The sequence below is a fragment of the Perca flavescens genome, chromosome 20, assembly GCF_004354835.1.
Source record: "Perca flavescens isolate YP-PL-M2 chromosome 20, PFLA_1.0, whole genome shotgun sequence".
Taxonomy (NCBI): Eukaryota; Metazoa; Chordata; class Actinopteri; order Perciformes; family Percidae; genus Perca; species Perca flavescens.
Window position 1 is genome coordinate 21,251,214 of NC_041350.1, and position 27,297 is coordinate 21,278,510.

The 27,297-nt window shown below is 43.8% G+C and overlaps 2 protein-coding genes across 3 annotated transcripts in view; one reads left to right on the forward strand and one right to left on the reverse strand.

The window, feature by feature from the left end:
* The window catches only part of LOC114546866 (nardilysin), a 22,993-nt gene extending 16,951 nt beyond the window's left edge, over positions 1-6,042 (reverse strand). The window contains exons 1-8 of one of the 2 annotated variants that reach the window (XM_028565986.1): positions 5,902-6,042; positions 4,949-5,192; positions 4,006-4,258; positions 3,053-3,134; positions 2,254-2,407; positions 1,573-1,646; positions 1,288-1,383; positions 970-1,092 (exon numbers count right to left, since the gene is read on the reverse strand). In XM_028565986.1, coding sequence (XP_028421787.1) covers positions 970-1,092; positions 1,288-1,383; positions 1,573-1,646; positions 2,254-2,407; positions 3,053-3,134; positions 4,006-4,258; positions 4,949-5,192; positions 5,902-5,977 — 1,102 coding nt within the window. In that variant the 5' untranslated portion in view covers positions 5,978-6,042. The remainder of the gene's footprint in view (positions 1-969; positions 1,093-1,287; positions 1,384-1,572; positions 1,647-2,253; positions 2,408-3,052; positions 3,135-4,005; positions 4,259-4,948; positions 5,193-5,901) is intronic. The other variant, XM_028565987.1, reaches the window with a different exon arrangement.
* Positions 6,043-14,765: 8,723 nt separating this feature from the next.
* On the forward strand, positions 14,766-26,564 carry LOC114547137 (SLIT and NTRK-like protein 3). Its single transcript, XM_028566372.1, has 6 exons — positions 14,766-14,981; positions 15,190-15,441; positions 15,688-15,803; positions 16,063-16,992; positions 18,253-18,472; positions 25,407-26,564. The coding sequence occupies exons 1-6, from the start codon at positions 14,766-14,768 to the stop codon at positions 26,562-26,564; spliced, it is 2,892 nt and encodes a 963-aa protein (XP_028422173.1).
* The last annotated feature ends 733 nt before the right edge of the window (positions 26,565-27,297 follow it).

Genomic DNA, 27,297 nt, shown 5'->3' on the forward strand with positions numbered 1-27,297 from the left:
ATATCGATATCGATACAATATCGATATATTGCCCAGCCCTAGTGCTAGCTGCTAAAACTAAACTGTCATTAAAGCAAAACATTATTTGTTTACATGTATTCATCAGAGCATTTAAAAAAATAAAAATAAAATAAATCACTCAAAATCTGCATGGGGAGGTGTGTAGAATCCGGTTTGCAGCTCTCTTTCTCTCGTTGAGGGGGGTTAAGGGGGCTGCGAACACCAACCTCATTTTTCTGGGGGTCGCAAATCGCTAAATTTATACAGTGATAATATGTGTGTGTGTGTGTGTGTGTGTGTGTGTGTGTGTGTGTGTGTGTGTGTGTGTGTGTGTGTGTGTGTGTGTGTGTGTGTGTGTGTGTGTGTGTGTGTGTGCGTTTACAGGCTGATGCACTGCCTGAAGGTAACCAAAATTAATTAATGCCATTTTAAAAGTGATGTTTCCTTTAAAACTTTAGTAGTTCAATCTCATGTTAGGAGACAAATTTCACTTTTATCAGGTTTCAATATTTCCTTATTAGTAGTTAAATGCTGTATCTTTTTTCCAAGTCTAATCACCATGACAGTTTTTAAATATTACTGGACGATTCAACAGGAATACAGAAGCCAAACAGTTCAGCTGTTTAATGAGAATGATTTTTCTCAGCACAAATGTCGACACTAGTCATTATTTTGCTTGCATGCAGTAGTTAATTAGCCGTGTGATATTTTCTGTGAAACCCTGAAAACACGTGTTAGATGTTCTAGATCTGACTTTGTTTTGAGAAATATTGCAATTTGAGTTGCTTCAGGAATGATTAACCAGTTAACTGGACACGGATCAAATCTTACTAGAGCTGCAACTAATGGATGTTTAAATTGTCCATTGATGTACTTTTTCAATTAATTCATTTTTCACAATTACATTTCTGTCAATCTACTAACAAGGCTCGTTCTTGATGTATAGTAATAGGAATGGAGTTTCCTAACCTTTTGATTGCACAGCCAGTGTCATGTAGTGGGCAGAGTAGTGTTTCTTCCAGAAGGCACGCAGCCGCTTATAGACATTGATCTTCTTCTTCTTTGGCTCGTGCTTCAGCGTCTCGGCATTCCCTGGTGTTGTCACAAGTAAGCAATCAACTCAGCAGAACTATAAAAACACGGTCAAAAAATGGTTTACAAATGCAGGGATTCAGCAAGAAAGGAAACTTGGCATCGGTCTCAGTACTCCTGTTTGTTATTGCTGAACATACCCCAAGGAGGCCCTGTGTGTATTATGTGTCCCAGCAGTTGTGTTTACCAACTCACCCCAGCAGAACTTGCCCATAGGGTGTCCAGGTTTGGCCAAACTGCCAAATAGCATCTCCTTCCTGTGGGAGTCCGACGGCTTAGCCAGCTGGTACTCTGACAGACAGAAGGAGAGACAGAAAAACTTGAGACGACAGAGAATGATGGTGATTAATGGTGTGCACAAGAGCTGTGTGAAGAGAACTCAGCAATGCAGCTGATGAAAAGTTATACTCTAAGTAGTAAGACAGCTGAAATGTAACTTCTCAGCAAGGAAGAGTAATGCGCAGAGGCACCAAGACTCACCGCTGTCAACGGCCTCCACCTCTCTATCAATGGCGTCTCGGATCATCAGGGGGCAGATGAAAAACTGAGCCCACCTAAGAGGGTGACGGGACAGAGAGGCTATAATCAGGGGCCACATTCCGGCCAGAGACAAAGAACAAAGGTCAGACAGAGACAATCGGATGTAGACTGATACGCACCACAGATAACAGCACGATGGCGGGCGGCTGATTGAGCCTGTAACGTTTGTCCCACTCTTTTAGTTCATGTTACACCATAGTCTGTGACTCATCAGATCCTGAGACATGAGTTTGAAACTAATTCTTACATCGAGATGTTTGTCTATTGACACCCCATAACTGCCAGGTGTAAATGTTGCATACTGTAGCTAACTGAACCAACTGACAAAGCTAATACCCGTTTAGCTTGAAGAGTGAAAGAGCTGATATGGAAATGGGTTAGGGTTTGTGTTGTTGTTTTTTTTGCATGTACAACAATATCAGGAAGAGTCTTGCCACAAAGCTTCAAAAGAGCCATCATCTTCTAGTTGGTATGTAATAACAGTTTTAACATGTCTCAAGTGGTTTTTTTTAGTTTACTTTCTCCTTTTCTTATAACTGTTTATCTGAGAATCATCGGACGGTTCTCAAGAACCCCACTTCTTAAGACTTCTCCGGAAAAAAAAAAAAACTCCTCCCTCACCTGTCAAGAGCCTCTTTGAAGCTTTTTCTCTGGACGTCAAACTGGAAGATGGTCCTCTCGCAGTCGGTGGAGGCGTTGTCGCTCCCGCCATGCTTCTTGAGGAAAGCATCAAAGCCATTTTCTGAGGGGTACTTCTCGCTGCCCATGAACACCACTGGGCACACGACGAAAAAAATATAAGAGTTGTAAATCAAAAAAGGAAAAGAAAAAAAGAACACAACCACAGCTACTTGGTGATTTGCCTTGAATTTGTGTTGTTCTTATTTAACTGCATGTGGAAAGCTGGCCAAACAGATTGTGTGGCATTATATTTTTCTGCCTAGGCCACAACAGCATTGGTTAGCGTTTTTGATGACAGTCAAAATTAATGAACAATGCTTTTCTAACAGACCATTATAAACATTGTTCAACAATCACACTGGTAGAGGAGAAAATCTTTCCACTGACAGTAGCATCAGTAGACTGGATTGCAATTCAGAAAATATGTTGCATTTCAAGAAGAGAGAGCAACTCTTGCTTTTTTGGACCAGAATAAAAACTTAATGCAACAATTTCCTTAACCATTCGGTGTTGCTTGATGGAGAGTATGGTGGACAAAGTAAAAGTAGCCAAAACAGGTTAAGGAAAACAGGGTTTGTTGTCTTGGAAGATCCGAGCCATCAACCTGGCCCGTGGTGTCGGACTCTTTAGAATACAATGTAAGAGTACTGTATGTAAGGGGGCGTTAACCCTTGACCAAGCAAAGATGAGAATTTCCTTTTCAAAGAAATGATTTGACCCTCTCTGGTCAATTACTCACTGTGTTCCAGAAAGTGAGCGAGGCCGGGGAGGTCACTGGGGTCGCTGAAGCTGCCCACTCCAACACACAGTGCTGCTGCAGACTGAGACACACACACACACACACACACACACACACACACACACACACACACACACACACACACACACACACACACACACACACACACACACACACACACACACACACACACACACACACACACACACACACACACACACACACACACACACACACACACACACACACACTTGAGTCTGGCTATATACTGTACTTAAATCTGGTGATACTAAAGCCTGATATAGCTTACTCTTCTGTGCCATAACCCCTGATTAAAAACTATTAAAAGAACATGGATGAACCAAACCATTGCACTGGGTGATATGTTCCTTCTTAACCATGAACAGGGGGACTGTAGTTTATTTTCAGTCATTCCCACATACACTCTCCTGCTGCTGTAAATTATCACACCAAATCTGCGGCTGAAAATAATCCATAAAAAAACTTTTTAGATACATTCATTAAAAAACTAATAATAAAGTGCCCATTATTTTTAGAGAATTGTTAACCTTACTGTATTCAACAATTAAACTATTACGATGAACGATTTAAGTTTTCTGTAGGGACAATTGGGAATAGCGCTGATGGCTGCAGACAGGGCAGGGAGCTGAGAAAGTAGAGAAAAAGTAACAAATTAATTGTTTTGTTCTTTTCGTGGTCTTTGTTGACAATGAGAAAATGTATTCTTTAAGTACAGTAGCTCAAGCCCTGTATGCATGGAAGATTTAGGCACAGGTGTGCTAACAGTATTCAATAGTACTATACATAGTTTAAAGTTTGCGATGGCAATGATTTCAACACTAATTTATTTGGTTTCAACAAGAGTTGAAGGGATTTCTTTTTGTCCTCCTAGACATGTAACATATGAAAAAAAATCACTCTCACAGTGGTACCTGTTTCTCTGCATTTCCTTTCTTCTTTTTCCCCTTGTCATCATCTTCATCATCACTGCCCATCTCATCGTCATCATCTTCCTCCTCCTCTTCGGACTCGTCCTCCATTTCATCTTCAGAATCATTGTCCTCTTCCTCCTCCTCCTCTTCTTCGCCTTCATCTTCGTCATCTGAGTCCTCGCCTTCGGAAGCTGCTGGACCGCTGTAGTCTGAGATGAGCAGAGCTCGGAGCCCGTTGTCCAGCACAATATATCTGGAGGGAGTAAGGTCAAAGGTGAAACAGCACAGAGAGCTTTGAGGAAAAAGTGCTGTTTCAGTTAATTTTACATCATCCATTGTTTTCTTAGCTATTTTGAACAGGCTGTAAGATCAAATGTCTCTTTGCAGACTGCATCTCATACCCTTTTGAGACCCTCTTCTTTTATGCTTTTTCACAGCAAATTTCGCTATGTATGCCCCACAGAGGCCTGAGGCACTGGCGTGTGCTCATAGCATGAAATCGTCCCATCAAACTACAATAATACTGTACTGATCCAGCTGGAAGAGAGGCACGATATCATTTTTGGATCTGGGTTAGTGGATCTGGGTCATTTTCTCATCAATTTCACAGTTATGAATACGAGAAAATAGTATCCTCACATGTAGAATAGAATAGAATATCTTTATTGTCATTGTAACAGATACAACGAAATTAAGTGCAGTCCTTGTCAGTGCCAAACATCTATGATGTAATATATATACCATAATAAATAATAAATACATAGTAAAAAAAGCGGCATTTTGTGTGCATCATTGCACACAAAATCAAATTAATAACAGGGACTGAGAACAAATTACAAAATATAAGAGATAAGTCATGTGACAGGGCCACAGTACAATGCATTATTGAAATACTCAGGAGAATGGCCACATGTAGTATGAAAGCTGTCATGTGGATGTTTACCTGTACTGTTTGGGGTCACTGGGGGACTTGATGATCTCGCTGTCTCCAACATTGTCCCCCCCTCCTTCTCCTCCTCCTCCTCTTGAGTCCCCTGCAGCGTGGCACTCCTCCCGGGACACTGGGTGTGCACCTTCTGCTGAGCCTCCACCTTGGACCGAGCTTGAAGAGTCAAACGCTGGGGCGTTTCTGGATTTGTTTGTCTGCGGCATCTTCGGTAGAAATGATGAGACTTTGGCACTGCGGGCTGACAGCAAGGCGCGACCATAAACAACAGGACATGTCGCTGTCACCGGCAATTTACTCCTCAGCACGGCAACACACCGTGTCAGCCTGAACACAGCTATGATGAATACCCTCCCTGACGGATGAATATCGCAAAATGAAAGCTCACAGACCAATGGGACCGAAACAACACACATTAACAAATGCCCGGCTCTTTGGAATAGGCCTATAGGTTGGAACCTGAACTGACTGCGCGCGTGCGCGCACACACACACACACACACACACACACACACACACACACACACACACACACACACACACACACACACACACACACACACACACACACACACACACACACACACACACACACAATACAGCTATTCACACAGGCTGTCTGGTGGTTTCGCCCTATTCAGCTAGGTGTCAGCTAAAATACGAGCCAGCCAGACCAGACCAACCCAACCCAACCTTAACCAACCTTTCATATAGCCTAGGCCTACACAGCAAGACTGAACACAGACAACCAAACCACAATAAAAACTGCCACTTAAGAAGGTGCCTATCCTTTACATACAGAGACAGATAAACATAAATTTGTAGCCTACTACAGGCTAACCAAATAACTTCATTTCAACAAATTACAAATATTCTTAAGAATAAGCTTTGACGGTTATGAAGCTTATAGTTTGTTTCCAGGAAAAGCCGAACCGAAACTTTAACACGTACTTAATGTAGCCGGTGCGACAACAATTTGTATCCATACCTTCCTCCCTGTTGACAGCAGAAGGGCCTCTGCATACATGAATACGAGTGTCCCTCCAACAAGAAGCGCTCTGATTTGCTGAGAAGATTCGGTGCTTCACTATGACGCCCTCTGGTTGGTTCTAAGACCAAAGAGGCGTGGTTTGAGCGCTAACACGTGCGCACCGTGCAGTGGTTACAATTTGTAATAGCTGCAGGAAAAGGGACAGTGGCAGTGACAGTAGCCACCTGGATGGAAGCAGCAGCTGTTAGCCATCTGTTTATGATTATGACTGTTAGATTGAGAATGTTTAACCGATCATTTGTCATAGCCTGTAAATGTCATTTTGTCATCTCCTTAGCCAAGGCAGCCGGTCAGAAGTGAATTGGATGTGAATCGTCTTGTCAGCTAGCCACATGACGGCCACTGTACTCCGTGAAAGTTCTACCCCCCACATCTCCTAATGCACCTGTACAAGGCTCCAAGCAGGGATGATTGGTTTAGGGGCCGCTAGGTGGCAGGCATAGGCCACGAGGGATGTTGGGCACATTTAACACCTGATTTTTTAAATGGTCTGAGATTTAGATGTTTCCCAGGGTCCTATTAAAGGGCTATCCATCTGTTTTTTTTCCACAGGATTTCAAGGGCTTTCCATTTAATTAATGTCCTTAATATAGGCTATTTATAAGTGGTCCACTGAGACATCAAAATAAGGTAGGTGTAAAAAAAAAAAGGATGTAGTTTCTTTTAAAACAGAAAACAATTGAGTAAAAGCAGAGCAAACAGTGGATAAACCTGGGGTGAGTAAACAAAAAAAAGGATTTATAGTAAGGATTTGCTGAATTAGACCATCTGTTAGTAGGCTACTGTACCTCAGACATGATCACAGTCAAATGGTGAAACAAAATCTTATCATGAATAAGCCACATTGACATTTGTCCAAAGCTCTTCTTCAGTCTCCCCTCTGCAGCATGTTGGCATTTCACCCCTCCACTGTGCCAATATGTCCTCCCCCTCACTCACCAACTTGCTCTCTCTCTGTGTCTCTCTGTCTGAGGCCAATCTGATTTGCCCCTGGGCTTCTGTCGGCAGAAAGAGGTGATAAACACCGCAACCATGACAACCGGCGAGCCAGGCACACGCCTGAGTTCCTGTATCCTAATGGCTTTACTTGGCATCCTCTCCTCCTTTAATTCATCAAGTCCAGTCTTCACCTGAGCTGATGATAAGACACTCGGGACAGATGAAGGCAGCGTGCTTCCACTACAGTCTGAGCTTTCTCATCCTCATCTTTCAACATAAGCTGATGGTAGATCTATCAACATGTGAGAGGAAACACTGTTAACACTAAAACCTCCACATTGCTTTAAATATAACTTCATTAGTCATATACATTTTTCCTCACTCTGATTAAAATTAACAGAAATGTTAGCTTATTCATTCCTCTGGCTTGCTCTAAAGCAGTCAGACATAAAATTAAAGTACTGAGCTGATAATCACAAATATAACCCATTGATCACTTATGGAGCCCTTGTGATAACACACTGGCTGCATCTCATGGCCCTTATTTGATAGCTCCTCGACTCCCCGGTCCTCAGCTGAACTGGAAGTTGTTCTGTCCCTCCTCGGTGAAGGCCGTCTCAAAGCTCTTATTTCTGCCCCGAGGAGCGAGCATTGAGGAGGGATCACAGAGGAGCTATAGGCGAGGATACACGAGATCAGCCTTCCTGGAAGCCGTGCAGCTGAAGGAGTTGCTAACTCCGCCCATACAGCTGACAAATTCATGTGACGCCTCAGAGGAAAGGTCGTCTCATCCCTCTAAAACACACTTGCTCGTTGCCTCTCTTCTCGCGTGATTTCCTCGCGTCTCTCCCGTTCCTCCTCGGTGGGAGGGAATAAGGCGCGAGGAAGGGAGGAAAGTGGAGGACTCGAGGAGGCAATTTAAGCAACATGAGATGCAGCGTATGAATGGTGTTTCCAAAGGAAAGTTCTTGCACCAGGCGTACTGTAGCAGCCCTGGTGTAAGTACAGAGCCATTGCTTGGATGAAATTGCAAGGCTACGGTAATAGCAAAGATAAGCAGCCTATTAGAACTGTGTGAAAGTGCCTTTACATGCCTCACCACGTGAAAACTTTCAGAGCAGAATGGCAGGCCTGTGTTACTGATCGATTGGACAGGCCCCTGCAAACTTTGAACCTCCCCTTTAATGCCAACACACATGGCCTTTTCATGGTAAGGTGCATTGCATTAGCGTGGCTGGGATGTGAGCCGTCACAATTCCACATTTTTTCCACTTTTGTGTCCCTCTCTATGACGGAACCCAAATGGAAGTCCAGATTGGGCACCTTGGGCCTCCCCAGAAAAATGTGTCTTTGTCAAAACGCAATGTCGAACGCAGCCAGCTGAATCATTGTAGGTATTAGGAATTTGTCCCCCTCCGTCAGCTTCCTGGAGAGACATAGGAGGCGCAGCAGCAAGTCTTTACCTTAAGATTCCAAGGGGGCAAGGTTCCCACAGCAACTGATTTGAATACTAATTAAAACAGGAGATTTGATTAATTAGTTCAACGATGTGTGTGTGTGTGTGTGTGTGTGTGTGTGTGTGTGTGTGTGTGTGTGTGTGTGTGTGTGTGTGTGAGCACGTTACATGGCTCTCTGTATGTGGCATGTGTGTGTAGGAGTCGGCATGTTCTTGTGAGTCACGGTGTGTAGTTATGCTAAATGGGGAGGGGGTGTTAGGTGCCTAGTGTGTGTGTTTATGTGTGTGCTCATGAGCCTGTGGGTAATCCTGTGAATCACTACTGTGTTTCTAGTATGTGTGCTCGTATGTGTGTGTGTGTGTGTGTGTGTGTGTGTTTCATGTCTCCTGAGAGGCTTGTCCTTGCCTGCAGTACTACTGTGTGAATCAGAGGTGAGTCCTCTAGAGTTGCCCTCTGCTTTCATCTAGAGCTAATGACAGAACCACCTGCCCTCCTGGCTATCCCCCTCTCCTCCCCCATATGTAGCCCCTCTATTTGTTGGCCTTTCTCCCCTTTCCTCTCCCCCTCTCCCTTCACCACACATCTTAGCCAGCCGTCACAAACCCCCAAATTCCCACTGCTCATTGTCTTCCTTTCATTCTCTCCCACAACTGGCCTCTTATTTTTCTTCTCATCCTTCCCTCCCTCTCTTCCGGGCTCTCCTCCACTTGCTTTCTACTCTTTCCCACAGAGTGCAGGATGCCCTTGCCTGCCTCTCTGATTGCCTCATCCCACTGAGTAACTATAGACTGGGGCAGTGTGGGCCATAAAGAAACCAAAACATGTGTTAAGGGGCAGCGCAACAGTATGTGAACAACGTGTAGCTTTAAGGAGATTTTCTGACCCATGGAGTGGCAGAGTAGAGGAATAAACCACGTTCTTACGCTTCTCAGTGTGTCTGCTTGTCCTCGAGTCTTGAGTGTGTGTGCAATGGTGCATGCAAGTCGGTCCTGATGGATGTCTTGGAAACAAAAGCATAATTGCAGAGAGCTGCAAAAATGGCATGACCACTTCCTGCAATATGCCCACAGTGGAAGAGAAGAAGGAGTGAGCAGGGGGAGGAAAACAAAAGGGAAGAAATCAAAGTGAGAATGGTGTGTAAACCAGTCTGAATTGACAAGAGCCCACAGGAGAATCAAAGTAAGAAAGTAAAGAGGGATGAGAGGGAGAGAGAAGGGAGTGGGTAAAGGAAGAAAGGGGAGTGAAATAGAAGGAATTTAAGTATGATCTGACAGAAATAATTCAGATGAGTGAAAGAAAAAGGCTTTGGAGAAGGAGAAAGCGGAGGAGGAAGAAAGGAGAAGTGGCTGAAGTGAAACAGCATGAATCCCCATCCATTTCAGCACTGGACAGCTCCGCAGCAGCACTAGGCCAGTATAAATAGATCCCCTACTTTGGAGGCGCCGTCAACGCTCCAAAAAAGTGCTTTATGTGCTCTGAGCGGCTCCTGCCCCTAGAGAACAGACACACAGGTATCTGATGGTGCCTGATAACCATCTTCTCTCAGTTCCTCTCTGTTTGTTTTCTTAATTTAGGGAGCCTCCACGGTTCAACGACAACACTACGGTGAGGAAAGTGAGTGTTTTTTCTCCCAGATTCTCCGTTACGGGCATGGTTACACTCTGAGGTAGACAATATAGCCTCAGGTCTGGGATCATATTACCCCTGCCACAGATATGGCATCACCAATCACAGAGCTGGAAATAATATTTCAGTACAAAAACCTTATTTATATACACCAGCTGCAACCATGCATGTTAATATGGACTTAAATGTGTGCAAGTGTCTGTAAGCAATCTCCACAAATACATGTGTGTATTGTGACTGTGCATACATGCCCGGGCATCTTCAAGCTTGTTTCCATTGCAAGTGAGCATTAAGCAGCCTTGTGGGGAAGCTGTAATACAGCCTAATGCACCTGAGAGGCCCGAAATCTATAACCATCATCTACATCTTCCTGATATTACTGGAACCGTCTCTGTTACTGTTTCAGATAGGAATCTCCAGGGAGAGCTTTCCCCTCTACTGCTGCAGGGAGAGGTATGGGGAGAGAGAGAGAGGAAGGAGAGAGTGTGTGTGAGGCGGAGATGCACCTCTCCAGTTCCTCAGGGCGATTCACCTTAATGCACGCTGAAATCAATGTGAAATTGAACTGAAAATTGAACTTTCAGCTCAGTAATGTGGAAGACATGTTGTTATTAAATCTTTTCCTATAGCCATGAAACCAGCTGACTGATATGAAACCAGCTGACTGATATTTGAACGCTTTTGAATGCTTGTTTTCAACTCTGTGGCACCATGGTGTCCTTGATGGAGACCCTGCCATTGGTCCACGTAGGGTCCTCAGGCTTCACAAAGGGCCTATAGCTGCTACTTAGAGCCAGTATTGATTGAGCAGCATCCACCTATCAGGCTGTGGTTAGCCGGTGTAGGAAGCTAAATTCTGTGTTGGTGGGGGGGCTTCATTGCTCTCAGTCTCCGCGGCATCTGTTGCGCCCACCGCCTCCATTTGACCAGACAGGTGTTTTGATGTAGGGCGCGCAGACGCCCGGGCCTCTCTCTAAACTCCGCTGTTGCCCTCATAAAAGTCACCACAGTTTTCCCGACTGATGCTGAGGGCGTGCTCGCGCGCGCGCGCGCGCGTGTGTATGTGCGCGACGAAGCCAGCTGGCACGAGTCGCCATGGTAACACACACAGGTTTCACGAAATCCGTCGGTGCTTAAGGGCAAGAGGAGAGATGAATAAACTAATGAGATTATAAATTATTGTCGGTATAGCTGAACAGTCGGGGTATTTTTACCAGACTGCACACGCGGGCAACGTGAGGAGAAAGTTTATAAGGCCCATTGTCTGTGACTCTGTAATCTGTTTATTATGAGGAACTGAACTGGCTCCTCTGGTGAGGAGGAACCCACCCTGCGCGCTTCATACCTTATACTAACTAGCAGTTTCGCACCGCCTTTATTGCATGATTAATTCCGGCACCTCCGTCCCCCCCCTTTCTCCTCTATGAATTACCCAGTTGTGTTTAAGATGAAGAGAGGATTCTCCATCACTACGCAGGCTACAACTCCGCGCATTGCACGCCTGTCCAGCGGACCAGTGCCGCAGCTCCCACGGGCTGCACAGTGGAGAAGCGGACCTGCATCCTAAAGCCAATCGGTTTTTTTTCTCTTTCTCTCTCTCTCCCGGTTTTTATCCTCCACCTCATTGCAGTCTTATCACGTCCCCCCCCCCCTTGCTCTGCCACCCTCCCTCCCCATCCGCCTGAGCCGCTACAGGAGAGAGAGAGAGAGAGAGAGAGAGAGAGAGAGAGAGAGGGAGAAGAGTGCGGCTGAATGTGAACGACATGTCGACAGTCAGCCTCTAAAGTGTTTTCTCGGTCGTTCCCTAAATCTTTGGCGGCGGACTGAGTGAGTATTACCCGCATCCCTGCTCTGCTAAGCGTCGCTGTGTGGATCAGAGAGGCTGGTGGGGAGAGACAGACAATGGGGAATGCAATTGGATTGCGTTACTCTGCCAAGGATTTTCATACATAGCCTGGTAAATGTCTTAATAGGTCCTGTTAATGACTAGGCTGTTTAATTGGTCATGCTTTAATTCTACTAACTATTACAATTTGTGTGCTGTAATGTTGGGGGCTAATTGATTTTCTTGGAGGGCTGTGGGCTATCCAGGCTGATAGCCCCATACATTTGATCTGTGATGCTGCTGCTTGCCTGATAGTGCAGCTCTGTGCTGGGAGCAGGGGCCCATGTAAAAGCCAGATGCTTGGTGAGGCTCTATGTATTCTGACGGACAGAGAGGACAGAGAGGTAGACACTGGAATTATGTGACATGAATAATATGGTGAGGAATAAGCAGTGACCGTCATCTCTGGTTCGCTTGCGTCAGTGTGCAGGTCTAGAGGAGAAAGAGAAAAAAAAATAACTCAGAGTCAGAGAGACTCAAGAAAGACAGAGAGGGAAGCCACACCTGTGTCAGGCCTGTTTGTTTTCAGATGGACATGATCGACAGATAGATAGACAGTTTTAAATTATGCTGTGCTGTCACCACTCAACAGATAAGTCCTTTCCCTTTTTTGTTACCATAATGATGCAGAGCTATGCCGACTGCTGACTAGTCCACTCGGCTGATTGAAGAAAGAGGCTTGAGTGTTGACTGTGTTTCTTCTTATGAAGTAGAGATGGCCATCCACCAAAGCAGAATCCCAGTGGTCTATCCGGACTCAGTATTGATCTCCTCAATAAAGGGGGCATCAGGCCCAGCAATAAAAAAAAATCTTCGACGAATAAAAAGACCTACTGGGACTGTGAATGGATTGTATTCTGTATTGTATTTCAATTTATCAAACACTATCGAGCACGCTGGCCTAGATTGTCCTGTGTTTCTTGTGTGAAGCCTACATGCTCCAAACACTTTGAGAAATGGGTGGATTGTCCTCATCTTGCAAGGGAATATGTGTTTTTTCACTTCTTGTGTTTTCGTTGTAGGATCATCCAACAAGTATTGCAGCATTACCCTGGTTTGTTATGAAAGCACACATTCATCTACACGTGTATAGCTACCTGTTTCTGTACTTGGCAAGCCATGAAAGCACACTTTTTTTTGGGTATGGTTTGACCTTTCTCACATTGTTTTCAACACACACACACACACGTAACTTGGCTCCAGCGCTGTTTCTCTGTGAGGCAGGCGTACATTGTGTGCAGGGCGAGAGGAGGACTTTGATGTAATCAATATCAGATTTCAGCTGTTTCACTGTGAGCTCTCATCCTGAGTGGCAGCCTTGACTGACTTCTTACTGCTTATGCAATCCCACTCCTCTCTCCCACCTCACCCGTTTCCTCTTCCTTTGCACCTATTCTCTGCCCATTACTCTTTCTTTATCTGTATGTCTCTGCTTTACTCCATTCCTTCACCTTTTTCCCATTTTCTTCCCCCTACTCTTCTCATTTCCACCTCTCCCTTCATCTTTTCCCGTCATAATCACCTCTGTGATTGCTCTTCCTCTCCCGGGCGGTGATGTTTTAACTGCTGCCTCCTTGTCTAACTCGCTGATGCTAGATTATTGCTGTATGATTACAGCCACCATACCATGATGATCATTATTGCATTTCGCATGGCAGTGTTCAACACTGTATGAACAGATCGAGATGCTTTATCCAATTTAGATCTCATTAAGACTTAAGAGGAAATATCCCCACTCATACTGTATCTCAGCTGTTTTTTTTTGTTTTTGTTTCTAGGGCTAGTGCAACTCTGTTCTTCTTCAGTTGCTATAGCAGTGGCATCATCATCACCTCCACCATCACAATCACCATCAGTTCATGTTCCTGTCCATCATCGCACCGCCTTCATCAGCCCTTTTTGAAGATTTTGAAGAGTTTGGATTTGCAGTGATGCTTTCACTCCACTGTCATTACCACAATAATGATTATGACAGGACTTGATAACCTAAGATATTCTGCTGATTGATAATATGGGTTTTTTGGTCCTCATCCTTCTGTTCTCTGATTGCCATTCATCTTATTAAATGGAGCAGTTCATTAGACAGAAGCATTATGAATCTGATTTGCATTCGCCCATATTCATATTGCATACATTAAAACAACACATGGGTGACATTTCAGCTTCACCGGGCATTTGAGAGCACAGATGAATATATTCATCACAAGCTCTTTTTTCTCCCCCCCTACTTGTCCAAAAAGCCACTCTGAAAATGATAAAATGTGATTCACAGGTGAACTAGCCCACATGTTTGCCTTTGTTTTGCATGTTCAATGTCAGTGTTTGAATTTTTTATTCAAAAGCAATGTTGTAGCAGCTGAGAGATTGTTCAGCAGGTTGTTTTTAAATCAACTTTTCCTGCTTTTGTGAACCCTGCAAATCCAAAGCCTTGTTTTCCTGTGCTAAATGCATCTTACATATGTTTGCCATGATTCTGCTCATATCACAGCCTACTATGGCCTCCAGTTGGCCTATTCATCATTATTCCAATGTAATATAATTCTTTCCCCATGGCGCTCCAGTCTGTGTGATTTAACTTTTATTTTTTGACTGCTTTAGTATGCTTGTGATGTATCATCAATCTGATTCATCCTGAACTGACTTTTGCTGTTGCCTCCATAACTGTTTGCCCTCTTTTAATCGTGTGTGTGTGTGTGTGTGTGTGTGTGTGTGTGGTGTGTGTGCATGTGCGTGTGTGTGTGTGTGTGCATGTGTGCGTGTAAATGTATGCGTGTACTCTATGTGCCGTGCAGTGCGGTGAAGGGCCAATGCCGGGCTGTAGCCCCAGGCTGCTGAGCTGAGAGGGAGAAGCAGGAGGATGCAGTGGGTCACTCTGACAGTGGCCCTGGGGTGTGTGTGTCTGTCCAGGGCGTCACACACCCCCACCCCTACCCCCACCTCCACACACACCCCTCTAGTGGACAACTCTGAGGAGGAAGTGGACGAGCCGTGCTTCGAGCCGTGCACGTGCGAGGTCAAAGAAGGCGTGCTGCACGTGCACTGCGATGGGCGGAGCTTCACTAATGTCAGCCAGGTATCATCCCTGTTCCTTTATCTGGCCATGCATATGGAACTGCACTGCACTACACTGCACTGCACTTTATTGCGCTGTCATTTATCTCATTAACATACCAGATCTCCAAGTCTAATATCCGCTCTCTAATGTGGCTTACGGGTGTTTCTAACTGTTAAATTCATGTAATTAATTGGATAACTAATCAGACCTCTAATTAATCATTCAGGTGTCACAGTCGTGGGTCCGCCCTTTCAAACTCAACCTCCAGAGGAACTCTCTGAGGCGTCTCTATAGCAACGGGTTTCAGCACCTTGGCAACGCAGTGTCGATAAACCTTGGCAACAATGCACTCCAGGACATCAAAGTGGGAGCTTTCCACGGGTTGGCCAAACTAAGACGCCTGTACCTCCACGAGAACAAGCTGGAGGTCTTCAGAAATGATACCTTCGCTGGCTTAGAGGCTCTGGAATACCTCCAGGTAGGCTTCAGAAGATAATCCATGTTGAGTAGCCATGATTGACAGGAGTATTGACAAATTTGCCCAAGATTACAATAGATAGATGTGAAACAGTCAAATGGCTAGCTGGTGGAGTCAATGAAAGAATCTTCTCAGGATCTCTGTGCATTTTCAAAAGGAGAGTGCCTCAGCTTTCCTGCTGCCTTCATTCTATTTCTCCAATTGCAGCAATTATATGGTTATTACATTTTGTCTTTTTACCTGCAGGCCGACTACAATGTGATCAAACGAATCGACAGCGGTGCTCTGAGGTTTCTCTACAAGCTCCGGGTTCTCATCCTCAACGACAACCTGATCCCTGTCCTGCCTGCTCATCTGTTCAGGTTGGATTCTGATTATTTTACTGCAAAGCTTATAAATTATGTCTGGATGGAGCTGCAGCAATATCAGTGTCAATTAGCCAATCTGTACTGTTGTCGAATTCATGTTTCTGTGGCACACTATTTCATATCATTAAAAACGGATTAATCATCAGATAAAAAGCGTATTTCTCAGCAATGGAATGTGTAAACCTTTTCTTTTTTTTTTACTTGCCATCACATTGTCCTTTCAACTTTCCCCCTCCTCCTCCTGCTGCTCTAGATCTGTGTCTCTGACTCATCTGGACCTGCGGGGAAACCGTCTGAAGAGCCTGGCATATGCTGGGACCCTGGAGTATGTTGGTCGTTCCCTAATGGAGCTACAGCTGGAGGAGAATCCCTGGAACTGTGGCTGTGAGGCAGTGCAGCTCCAGCAGTGGCTGGGTCAGATCCCCTACACGGCTGTAGTCGGGGACGTTACCTGCGAATATCCCTTTCATCTTCACGGCAAGGACCTGAGGGAAATTCCACGCAAAGAGCTGTGTGCTGACCTCCCAGACAAAGAGCTACAAGCAGAGGGGGGTGGTCCATCAGCGGGATCACAGCCCCAACATTTGCCCCCAAACTCTAAACCCAACTCCCACCCTGGGCGTGTCAGGCCGACTAAACCCTCCTCCATGGTTCACGGCTCCCGCCAGAACACTCATCCCTCCTCCACTTCGTCGTCCTCTTCCTCAGCGGAGCGTAAAGACAGGGAGAGGCAACCAAGGCCGACTAAAAGGCCTCGGCCGTCCAGAACATCCCCCACACCTCGAAGTCTGATGCCCAACCAGAATCCCCCCGTGGCTGGCTACCAAACACGACCCCCCATCCCCATAATTTGTCCCCTGGGTTGCACTTGCAACCTGCACATCATAGACCTCGGCTTGACCGTCAACTGCAAGGAGAACGGCTTCCTCAATGTGTCCCAGCTCACACCCCGGCCTCTCAATGGCCGCAAGCTGTACCTGAGTGGAAACTTAATCCAGAGGATCTACCGCACAGACTTCTGGAATTTCTCCAGCCTTGACCTGCTTCACCTGGGGAACAACCGGATCTCGTACATCCAGGACGGGGCTTTCTCCAGCCTCACAAGCCTGAGGAGCCTCTACCTGAATGGGAACAACCTGGAAATGCTCAGTCCCCACATGTTCTTGGGGCTGCAGAACCTGCGGTAGGATTTTTTGTTTCTTTGGATCAACCGCAGCGTTTTAAGGCAGTTGCCTTCACTGCTCTTTAAACAAATTCCTAAACTGAAACCACGTCAGCGTAAGTAGTTAGACATTTGTTTATAAGTATGTGGAAATTGATTTCACTGTAATACTGGCATAGCAAATAGCAGAGCATTTTGATTACCATTATGCCAGAATTTGACTGAAATGAAAAGGTGCCTATTCTCTTCCAGGAGTGTCATTTGTTAGTCACGCTGCCGGATGGCATGCTTCAGTTGAGGTGTGAGCCTGGTATGAGTGACAGCGTGAAAATGAATGGGGTTTTTTGTATTCACATACAGAGGTGTTAATAAGGCAGTCTGAATGGTGCCAGGAATTTTCTTTTTGGAAAAAAGCCTATTATAAAAACAAGTTGTCAGAATGATGCATATGTATCATTGTCAGATTACAGTTTACAAAGATAATTCCTCTGCGAATAATGTATACAGCAAATATCTACAGTCAGTCATTGTATTTAAATTCTGTGAGCTACACTTTGTAGTGTTTGATTAAGACAACAAGTCAACTTTCGTCCTCTGCTATAGAATGAGAAGGTTTGTGCCATAATACCTTGTATTCTGAAGGTTGTTTAGCCTTTCAGCTCTACTGTCGCTATATTTCAAGATAAATTTGAGAAAATCTACAGACCCACTCATTTGACTATTAATCAATGATAAAGATCCTCTATGGACGTTTAAAAAGTCTCCCTTTTAACCTCTCGTTAGCCTTTGTTAGTGACTCGAGGGCAAGTGAGCAGCAAGTAATTGAAACCAGATCTATTACTTATTACAGCAATGGAAGTATATTGGATCACTGGCATGCAAGGAAAAGTCTCCAGTCACACTTAATTCGCCCCTAAGTTCACAGTGATTTCTATTATTGAAAAGAAACCTTAAAAATTCACTTCTTAAATTTAACATGATGATCGGGCATGCAAAGGCAAGTGTAAAAAATCATCAGTGCAAAATTACACAATATCGTTTGACACTGACCAATTAATCAGCTGTAAAAAAAAGTGCAGATTAAATCATATTTCTGTTATGACTACTTTACTAAAAATATTCATTCATGTTATTATCATGCGGAAATTTTACTTCAAAATAAATCAATTTAAACGTGAAAATTCTGTGCTTTAATCAAGACCTACTTATTTATACAAAGCTAAGGCAAATAATATGTATTGTTAACAGAGACACTGTAAAGCTGTCCTCTCCTCTCTTTAGGTACCTTTATTTTGAGTACAACGAGATCCATGAGGTAGATCCCGGGACCTTCAACTCCATGCCGTCCCTCCAGCTGTTGTTCCTCAACGCCAACCTGTTGCGGAGCCTCCCTCTTGGTGTTTTTTCTGGAGTTAATCTGGCTCGACTCAATCTACGAAACAACCACCTTCTGCAGCTTCCGATGGAGGGCGTGCTGGAGCACCTTACCGGACTGGTACAGGTTGGTGCAAACCTATGACTGCATTCACTGAATGAATGATTGAGGGGGTTTCTGTGCAGGTGGATGCTTGAAAAAATTGTTCTGATCTGCTGACCTGCTGGTTTGTAAATGAGTCAGATAGCTGGCACGAAGCTTTTAGCCAAACAACATGCATTTTGATGAGTGATAGTGGCAGGGTGAAAAATGGAGATTATTGAATTCCATCACCCCTGTTGATTTACTAAACGAAAATGTGCATAATTATACAGAGTGTGTTTATTTCAAATGTCAGACGATGATATTAAAAGAACTAATAGATTGCCAAGACACACATTACATTATCACAGCTTGATGTACTAAACTAAACAAGCTCAAATCTTTGATCAAGCCATACCCGCTTCTAAAACTTGTGGCAGCCCCTGATGTCCTGGCCTCTGGCACATCTGCAGTTCTTTTCGTCATCTGCATCGTCTGTTGTTTTGAGAGCTCTGCTGTGGCGTGTGGGACTATGTTTGCGCCTCAGGTATTCTAATTGGAAAATTGCAATTGACTCGATTTGCATAAGTGGTCTTAATAAATCAGCAGCTAAACTGGAGAAAGCTGAACCCCTCAAGTTTTTGAGCATGGTTTGTACAGTAATTAACACACACCTTTGTAAATAGACTGTATATGCTACAGTATGTGTTAAATTCACTGTTTTGTTAGACCTTACCTCGCACAATCAACTGCAGCATTATGTGACTGGTTGCTGTACACAATGCACCGATAAGGACCGAACCCAAGGTATTACATATTTTTTATCCTGCCTACTCTCACCTCAGCAAATTTAGTGTACCAGGCTTTTCTTAAACAGCCAGAGTAGAATGAGCCGAAGTGGGTGTGGATTAGCCTGAATGTCATTGTAAATTTACGTTTTACTTTGCTCTGTAAAAAAAAGGTAGTGTGGGTGAGGCTGGCAGTTCAGAGGCTGTTTCTAAATGTTTGCTCAGGGGAAGGACGACGGTGGTTTATGGAGCTGGAGCAACCATGTGGAAGTGTATTATGTATGTGTGCTGGTATATACTTCTGATGTCCAGGAGCATTAAAGCATTCCCCAAATGGAAGTACACTGTGTGCCATATTCATGAAGCCCAGCAGTATCACCATTGTGGTGTTCAAAATCTGTAGCACGGTAATTTAATTCATTCATTTACCAGGGTTGTTATTACTCCAACAAAGCCACATTAGCGCTGCCCATGGACTGCAGAAAATAATGTGACAATGATATCACCTGTTGACTTACTGCCGGCCTGTTTGAAGCTCGGGAAGCGAGATTTCTGGGCGCTGACGTGTGTTTTTGGAGCCAGAGTTTGCACAGTTAAATCAAAGGGTAACACAGATGGAAGCAGGGTGAAGCTCGCAGCTGCTGTTAAAAAACAAACAAAAAAAACAGTCCATTTTGATAATAATAAAGCAGCAGCATGTATAGCTTAGAGTCATTGTCGCCATCAAGAACAGGATTAAACTGTTACACCCACTTACATGCACTGATATTTTTTTTTAATTCCTCCCTGATGTCGCTCTTATTAAAACAGACATTAGTAAGACTTGCAGAGAAAAATTTAATTGCCATGGTATCTATGATTTTCTTTAAACAAGTGAATTAATAGTAACACAGGAGCAAATGAGTTTTTCCTTTGACAACCAGTGAAAAGAAGATTGTAAAATCAAGTTAGGTGAATCAGAATCTGAGACTATGCCAGAAATATGTACAGTACAGGAAAACATATGTCTCTCTCAGTCAATGCAAAGAACATTGTGTAGTAGAACAGCTCACTCTCATCATTGCCAGCTGCATTGAAGAAATTTGCCCACAGCCACATCTCACCTTGTGTGATGTCAGATAGAAAAACAATGCACACTCCTGAACGATTGATGAAAACAACACAGTATTCACCAGGGACAGGTTTGACAGGAAACCATTTAATGCCCAACTAATATTCACCGGATTAGCAGTTTTAATTGAGTCTGTGTTGATACTTGTGCAAATTAATCTTCAAGGGGAACAGCTTGACATTTTGGGAAATAAACACTTATTTGCTTTCTTGTTGAGTTAGATGAGAAGATTGATACCACCCTCCTATCTGTCTGTTCAATATGAGACTGCAGCCAGCAGCCGGTTAGCTTATTACTGTAACATAAAGACTGGAAACAGCTAACCGCTCTGTCCAAAGGTAACACAATATGTCTTTGCATTATATCACATTTATATTAAATGTAAAAACAACACATGGCAGTGTTAAATGGGGGTTATGTGCCGGCACTGCACTGCTCCCTATTCTTTGAGTTACGGTATACTGAATTGACTATACTGAATTATCACTGAAGAGTCATTAGCTTTTAGCAGTGGAGTTGCTATGTATGATATTTTCTGGTTAAAATCATATTAAAAGACAGTGAAAGCTACAGAAACAATAATACCATTATATGTTGGTTGCAAATAGGTGGCTGCTGAGCTATTAATCTTATTAAAAGTGCTTGAATAGGTTAGTTTTGTAGTTTTTCAGATCAGCAACTTAACTATCTATCGACAGTAGTGCGGTCACTTAGAAAAACTGATTCATAATTTCCACCTCTAATACTTATTACTTACTGACTATTATAATTCAACTTTCTATTATCAGACTAGCAGAGGAGTTTTGCTGTTGAAGCTAATATTTAGGGTTAGCAATGCTGGTAAAGTGGTTAGCAGCTAGCCACTAGCTAGGACAGGGAAATTACATTGGGTAGAGCATGGTCATAATAGTTGATTTGAGTCTAAAACTCCACTGATAGTCAGGTTATAGAGTTAATTATAATCAGACATTTCCTTACCAGATCATATGTAGTAAATCTATTAAAAGGTTACCTGTCTGTAAAACGATTTGCTTCTCTTAGTCTGGCCATTATTTTCAGTTGGTTGGTTTACATCCTCCTAAATGCAAAACAAACCAGTGGATATGTTTATGCACTGAAAACAAGTTATAAATATATTTTGTAATATCAGCCAATATTTCACTTGAAACTGCACAGCACAGCAAAAACACAGGTGTTTTAGACATAAATACAGTACATTAGCTCAATAAAAGCCCTTGAAAATACCAAGCTTTTAGCAGTTGTGGCATATGACCAGTCATCTGGCAAGCATACCAATGTATTTTTCTATTTCAGGATGGAACATCCTATGCCAATAAAGCCACTTTACTGTACAACAAATTGTTTCACTGCACTAAGATGAAAGGCAGGATTTTCTTACTAATTCATTATTAATATCCACGGTAACACTTTACTTAAAGGTATAAGTGAACACATGAACCCTAACTGTAACCCTAACCCTAACCATAACTTTTAATGACAAAAACCGAACGAAAGAAGCATTATGTCATAAACGTTTATGACATGTTTATAATGTTTATTACACGTTTGTGAGTGTCATGTCACTCTTATGTAGATACCTTCAAGTAAAGTGTAACCATATCCACTTTTGATCAATTAATTGTGAACCACAAAATTGAGAATATTAGAATATAATCATTATACGGTCACATATCATATATGGTGCAATAACTCCATATGTATATAGAGTCACTTCACTGTGTTATTTATCTTGATTTTATATTTTTGCTATTTCAATTTTGCTATTTTATATTTTGTTTATTGTTTGTTTATTTTTCACTGTCAACTGAGAGTTGCTAAACTGTGTTTCATTGTTGAAAACAGCGACAATAAATATGTATTCTATTCTACATATGGCGAGGTAATGAACTATAATATTGGATTATAGGTCAGCCCTATATACTGTATCTAGTTGTGAAACATTATTATTTTTAAAAACGCTTTCCTTTGTGTGTGGATTACAAAAAAAGACAATACAAAAACCTACATTCCTGGGCTCATTTTGTTGTTTGGTATTGTATTTTTCTGCAGGTAACAGGGCAAACATACTCTTCACTTCATGTCTACATAATTCCATAGCACTTTTTGGCACACCTCAAACACAGAAAATCCAGATATTTAATACAGCAGCATTAAAAGTTAGTTTGTTTTCCCTCAGAATAAAAGATCAAGGGCCTCTTTCTAGACTCACCATGTTGCACTGATGTTCTGCAATCACACAGAAGCAGATGCCAATTTCTCTACTGACAATAGCCTCAATGGACCAGAAGCCCTTGCTCTTTGCTCTTTGCTATTACTACCGCTCTCTCTCCACGAAAATGAAACACAAACTGCTGGATAGAACAAGTTCATGCCCCTACTCAAGGGGTTGTTGAAGTCGCTCTGGGAAATATGGGAAATCACTGTCTGAGGTAGAAGTCGACGAGGCAGGCAAAGAAAGCGTGAGTACACTATGAAAGAAAATTACAACACTTAAAAAAAAACCTTCTGGAGTGCACTCAACATCAATGACTGATCTAACAGCATTACAGTGTCCATGAGTGAACTGCTTTGATAAATCTATCTGGCTTTGTATGTATAACATCTCACATATACTGTACTAGTAGCCATGAAAACGGGTTTCCAGTATACACACACATGTTTGCGTATACTGCAGATTCTTCTTCTAATGCACTCTTTTCATTTCGCTCTGCGTATTATTTAAAAGACAATGAAACACATTCATCTCATCAGTGTGGAGAAGGCTTGGCAAGCTGAAGCTCAGGGTGCCTGTCGCCAGAAACTAGAGCAAAAATCCCTGCACCAGAACTTCCAAAACCTGCTTACTGTATATTGATTGTATTTCTGTGAACTAGCTGGAGCGATTCTGATGACTGACAGGATATCGCTGTTTGGGCAAAGTGATAAATTATAAGACACGGCTCACTGAGAACATCCTGAATTCCTCCCCTGATGTGATTTTTTATATGGCTCTCAAGTAAATTTTGAACAATTATTGCTTGATCTTTGATCTACGTCATAATGATAAAACCCCACAAGAGCAAAATGTACACCTCTGCGGCTAAAGTGTGGCAGTTAATACCCAAAATTGATATTGAATATGTAGATAGATATGAATAAGTCAGGCTGAATATATTTTCTGACAAAAGAGTTTTTTTGTGTTTTTCATGAATTTCTTCCTGAATATGTTAACTATACGCATCAAAACAGTGAATTTTGCACTCAAAACTGAAACATTTAAACAAGACTCTGGCAGCTAAGTGTGTTTACTGAGTACACGGTATGAAAATGATACAATTTCATTATCATACTGTTTGTGACTTTGTGGGTGAAATGAATTTACTAAAAGGCTTCATGTTCACAAAAAAAAAATGGTTTCATGCACTTGCATTTTCTCTTCCACTAGCACCTGTCGGCTGTCGGGCTAACCAAGGGTCTAATTTCCCTCCAAAACAGAGTTTTGATTGACAAGTTGACAGCAAATCACACACTAGGTGACCAGGCGTATAAATTGTAAACGGTGTTGGACATGTTGGACAGATGCTTGCAAAAGAGAAGGGGATAGAGCCCTTGGGATCTGTGTGAAAGCAAACAGCTACCTGAAATAAAATGCTTCAAGAATTTCAACCAGATGGAGGATTGTAGTTATGAAAGTTATAAAACTGCATAAACAAGCTGACATTTTGGTCATACTGTGTTTATTTAAAAGGTCACCTTGTTTTTCTTATGTGCATTCATGCTGAATTACAACCTAGCTGTGTCACAATGATGCTGAAACACGGAAAACTGCACTTTCTAGTGGACCTTTAATATAGTGGAAGTGTTTAAACTGAGGAAAAACTGCGGCAGATTGTTTTTTCCATTTACACTCTATTTGCAATTATGTCATTATCAAAGCCACACAAAAGCCCACAGTGGGCTAACTCCAATAAAGTGAAGGAGCATCCTGTTGTTCAGTGTGAGGCATGGGGAAGTATAGTCGTACCATGGCTCCCACAACAGCAATGCTGAATCATCTCAAAAGGCATCCATCTATTTCTGCAAGCCAGGGAGTTGGCCTAACCAAATTAGCATGACAACATTTGTGCAAGCTGCTTGGAAGTGTGACAGAGAGAATATCAGCTTGCATTGCCAATGCCATTGCTAAAGATATGGAACAGATCAGTTCTGCAGACAATACAACGCAATGTGAGTGATTCCCATTGTGCATAATCTGTTTTACCCTTTTCAAAATGTGGCAAAGTGAATATTTGAGTTTGTTTTTAGGACACGCAATCAATAGCTGGCAGTGAGAAAATGGATTTACACGCATACCTATTGGATTATAGCACAGGGGAGAGTTGCATCACATCCTGTCTATTGTTAAAAAACAAAGTGCTGGGATACTCTCACATGCTCGTCACACAAAACCTGCCGGTGAGTTTTGTCAATAACCACTTATATAATCTCTGAGTGGTCTTTATTGTAAACTGAAATATTCCTATAACCTGCTGTAGTACAGTACATGTGTGAACAAGTTGTAAAGAGAGCACTTGTGGGCGGTACAAGTTGAATTGGTCACTGCTCAGTTGTTCTCCTCTATTGAGAGTATTACGTGCCTGTGCACAGCCATTTAGGAAATGTAAGCACTTCAGTGTTGATGACCCTTTAATGACATTATTTACATTAATCAGTACTCTGCATCACCTGCATATTTCAAAAAATCATTTAAAAACGCTGGCCATCGTGGAGAGCTGTATTCTATTATGCAAATGCAGAAAAACTCATTTTCCATATATTCTAGCTGGTGAAAGGCAGAGGTAGCAGAGAAAACATCATTTTTCTTGTTGTCATCTTATTAGAGTGCCAGCTACTGGCTTATTCTTCAACACAAGAGACAGTTACGAAGCTACGAATATATATCACAAGGATGTCAGCAGAATTATCCATTTTATTGTTTACATTCCACAAAGTGATTCATGAATTTGCATTGCACGGCACACCAGTAATTAGTGTACTATTACACAATGACAAAACACTGTGGTGTTATGTGTTTCTCCAGGTGGACCTGCAGCAGAACCCCTGGGAGTGCAACTGTGAAGCAGCTCCACTCAAGCGTTGGCTGGAGGGGCTCAGCGCGGTGGTGGTGGTGGGAGAGGTGGTCTGTCATTCCCCGGAAAAGACCAAAGGAGTAGACCTCCGCTCCCTCTCCATGGAGTTGCTCTGCCCTGAGCTGGAGCCCCAGGAGGACCAGGAGCACGAGCAGCAGACAGCAACCTCCACAGCCGTAGACAGCGGCGTTTCGCTTGGCTACCCCAGCTCGGGGCTGGGCCCCCTGATCCCTCCGGGGAAGGATTCAATCCCTCTGTCGGTGTTAGTGCTCAGCCTGCTGGTGTTGTTTGTGTCTGCGTTCTTTGCGGCAGCGGCACTAATCGCCTACGCCCTGAGGAGGAGGGACAAGCTGCCGTTCCGTCGCCAAGGAGAGGTAGACTTGGCGGGCATCCAGATGGAGTGCGGAATCTTCACCGAGCAGACGCACCACCATCACCACCACCATCACCACGGCCTCCCCGAGACGCCGCCCCTGCCTCCGGCCGAACACAACCACGTCTACGACACCATCTTGCCCTCGGAGGCTGCGTCGAAAGGTCCCAACCCCGCTTCCGCCCCACACATGTGTAGCAACCCCATCTACAAAGAGGAGCAGGATGCATCGGTGAAACAGCGGCCGCCGCCGCAGCAGCAGCCGCAGCAGCAGCAGACGTTTGCAGCTTCCAAAGAGAGCGAGGCAGGATACTGCTCTGCAGCAGAGAAGGAGAGGGAGTGGACTCTGGAAGTGTCCTCATCACCCATCAACACCGTCACAGGAGCAATTGGGCCGCTCCCCGGCCTCCACGGGAACGGCATCCTCTGCCCCACAGTGATCGACAGCCAGGGACCCACCCCTAAGGTCGAACTGGTGGACTGCCTCTTCAGACTCCCCGCCACCGAGTTCAGAGACCTGCCAGACAGGTACGCGAGGCCGCCGCCCCGATACCCTCACCCCCAAGACTCCAAACAGGACGCCAGACCCGACCAAACGCTCGTGGTCACCACCGCCAGCTCAACATCCGGCGGTGGTAACAGCAGCCAGAGTGAGCAGGGAGCGGGAGAGCAAAGAGCCAGACTGAGGACCACACCAGACTACATGGAGGTGCTGGACCGGTCTTACCAGTTTTAACACTCCCCCTCTTTCTCCTCCTCCTCCTCCTCCTCCTCCTCCTCCTCCTCCTCCTCCTCTTCCTGCTACCCCTCTTCTCTTGTCTCCTCATCATCTCCCTCTGCGGTGTTGAATCATCCAGTAACAATGACTGCTGTACAGAGGCTGGTGTGGCTTTGAGAGTAGCCTGTAGAGGAGCGGGACTACACTACACACACGTTTATTCCTGGATAACGAGCTGAGGTCAGTTTTTGTATTTTCCCCCCACAACTGGCGTATAGGTTGGTATTTGGCAAGGATTAGCTGATCCCAGATCTCTGCCTGGAGGCGAAACTTCAGCTGCAGCTACTAGAGAATTTTCTCCGTTATTACGCCTCACAATCGTAAAGCACTGAGGCTCGGTTTTTCTACTCAGCGCCACAATGAGCAGGAGACAGTGTGGGGGTGGTGGTGGGCGTCAGTGTTTATATTATCAATCTCAAAAGACCACTGACTCTTTGCAACATCAAACACCGAGTCATAAACTGTGACAGCCAGAAGGTGTGGAGCAAACTGGGTGGACGTGTAAGATGGGGAAACGACAGAGACAAAGCGAGAGGGAGAGAAATAACTGAAAACAGCCAAGTGCCTTAGCAATGAACAGCCAGCAGTGTGGTCAATGCTTATTTTTCTATGAATACAGATCTATTTATCTAAACAAAGGTTTGACTACCAACGGATGGGACGCTGATGGACGACTGAGACTGAAACCAAT

Coding starts and splice junctions, on each gene's coding strand:
- LOC114547137 (XM_028566372.1), top strand. CDS start 14,766: ATGCAGTGGGTCACTCTGACAGTGGCCCTGGGGTGTGTGTGTCTGTCC. Junction 15,442..15,687: donor AGGCTCTGGAATACCTCCAG/GTAGGCTTCAGA, acceptor TTTTACCTGCAG/GCCGACTACAATGTGATCAA. Junction 15,804..16,062: donor CTGCCTGCTCATCTGTTCAG/GTTGGATTCTGA, acceptor CTGCTGCTCTAG/ATCTGTGTCTCTGACTCATC.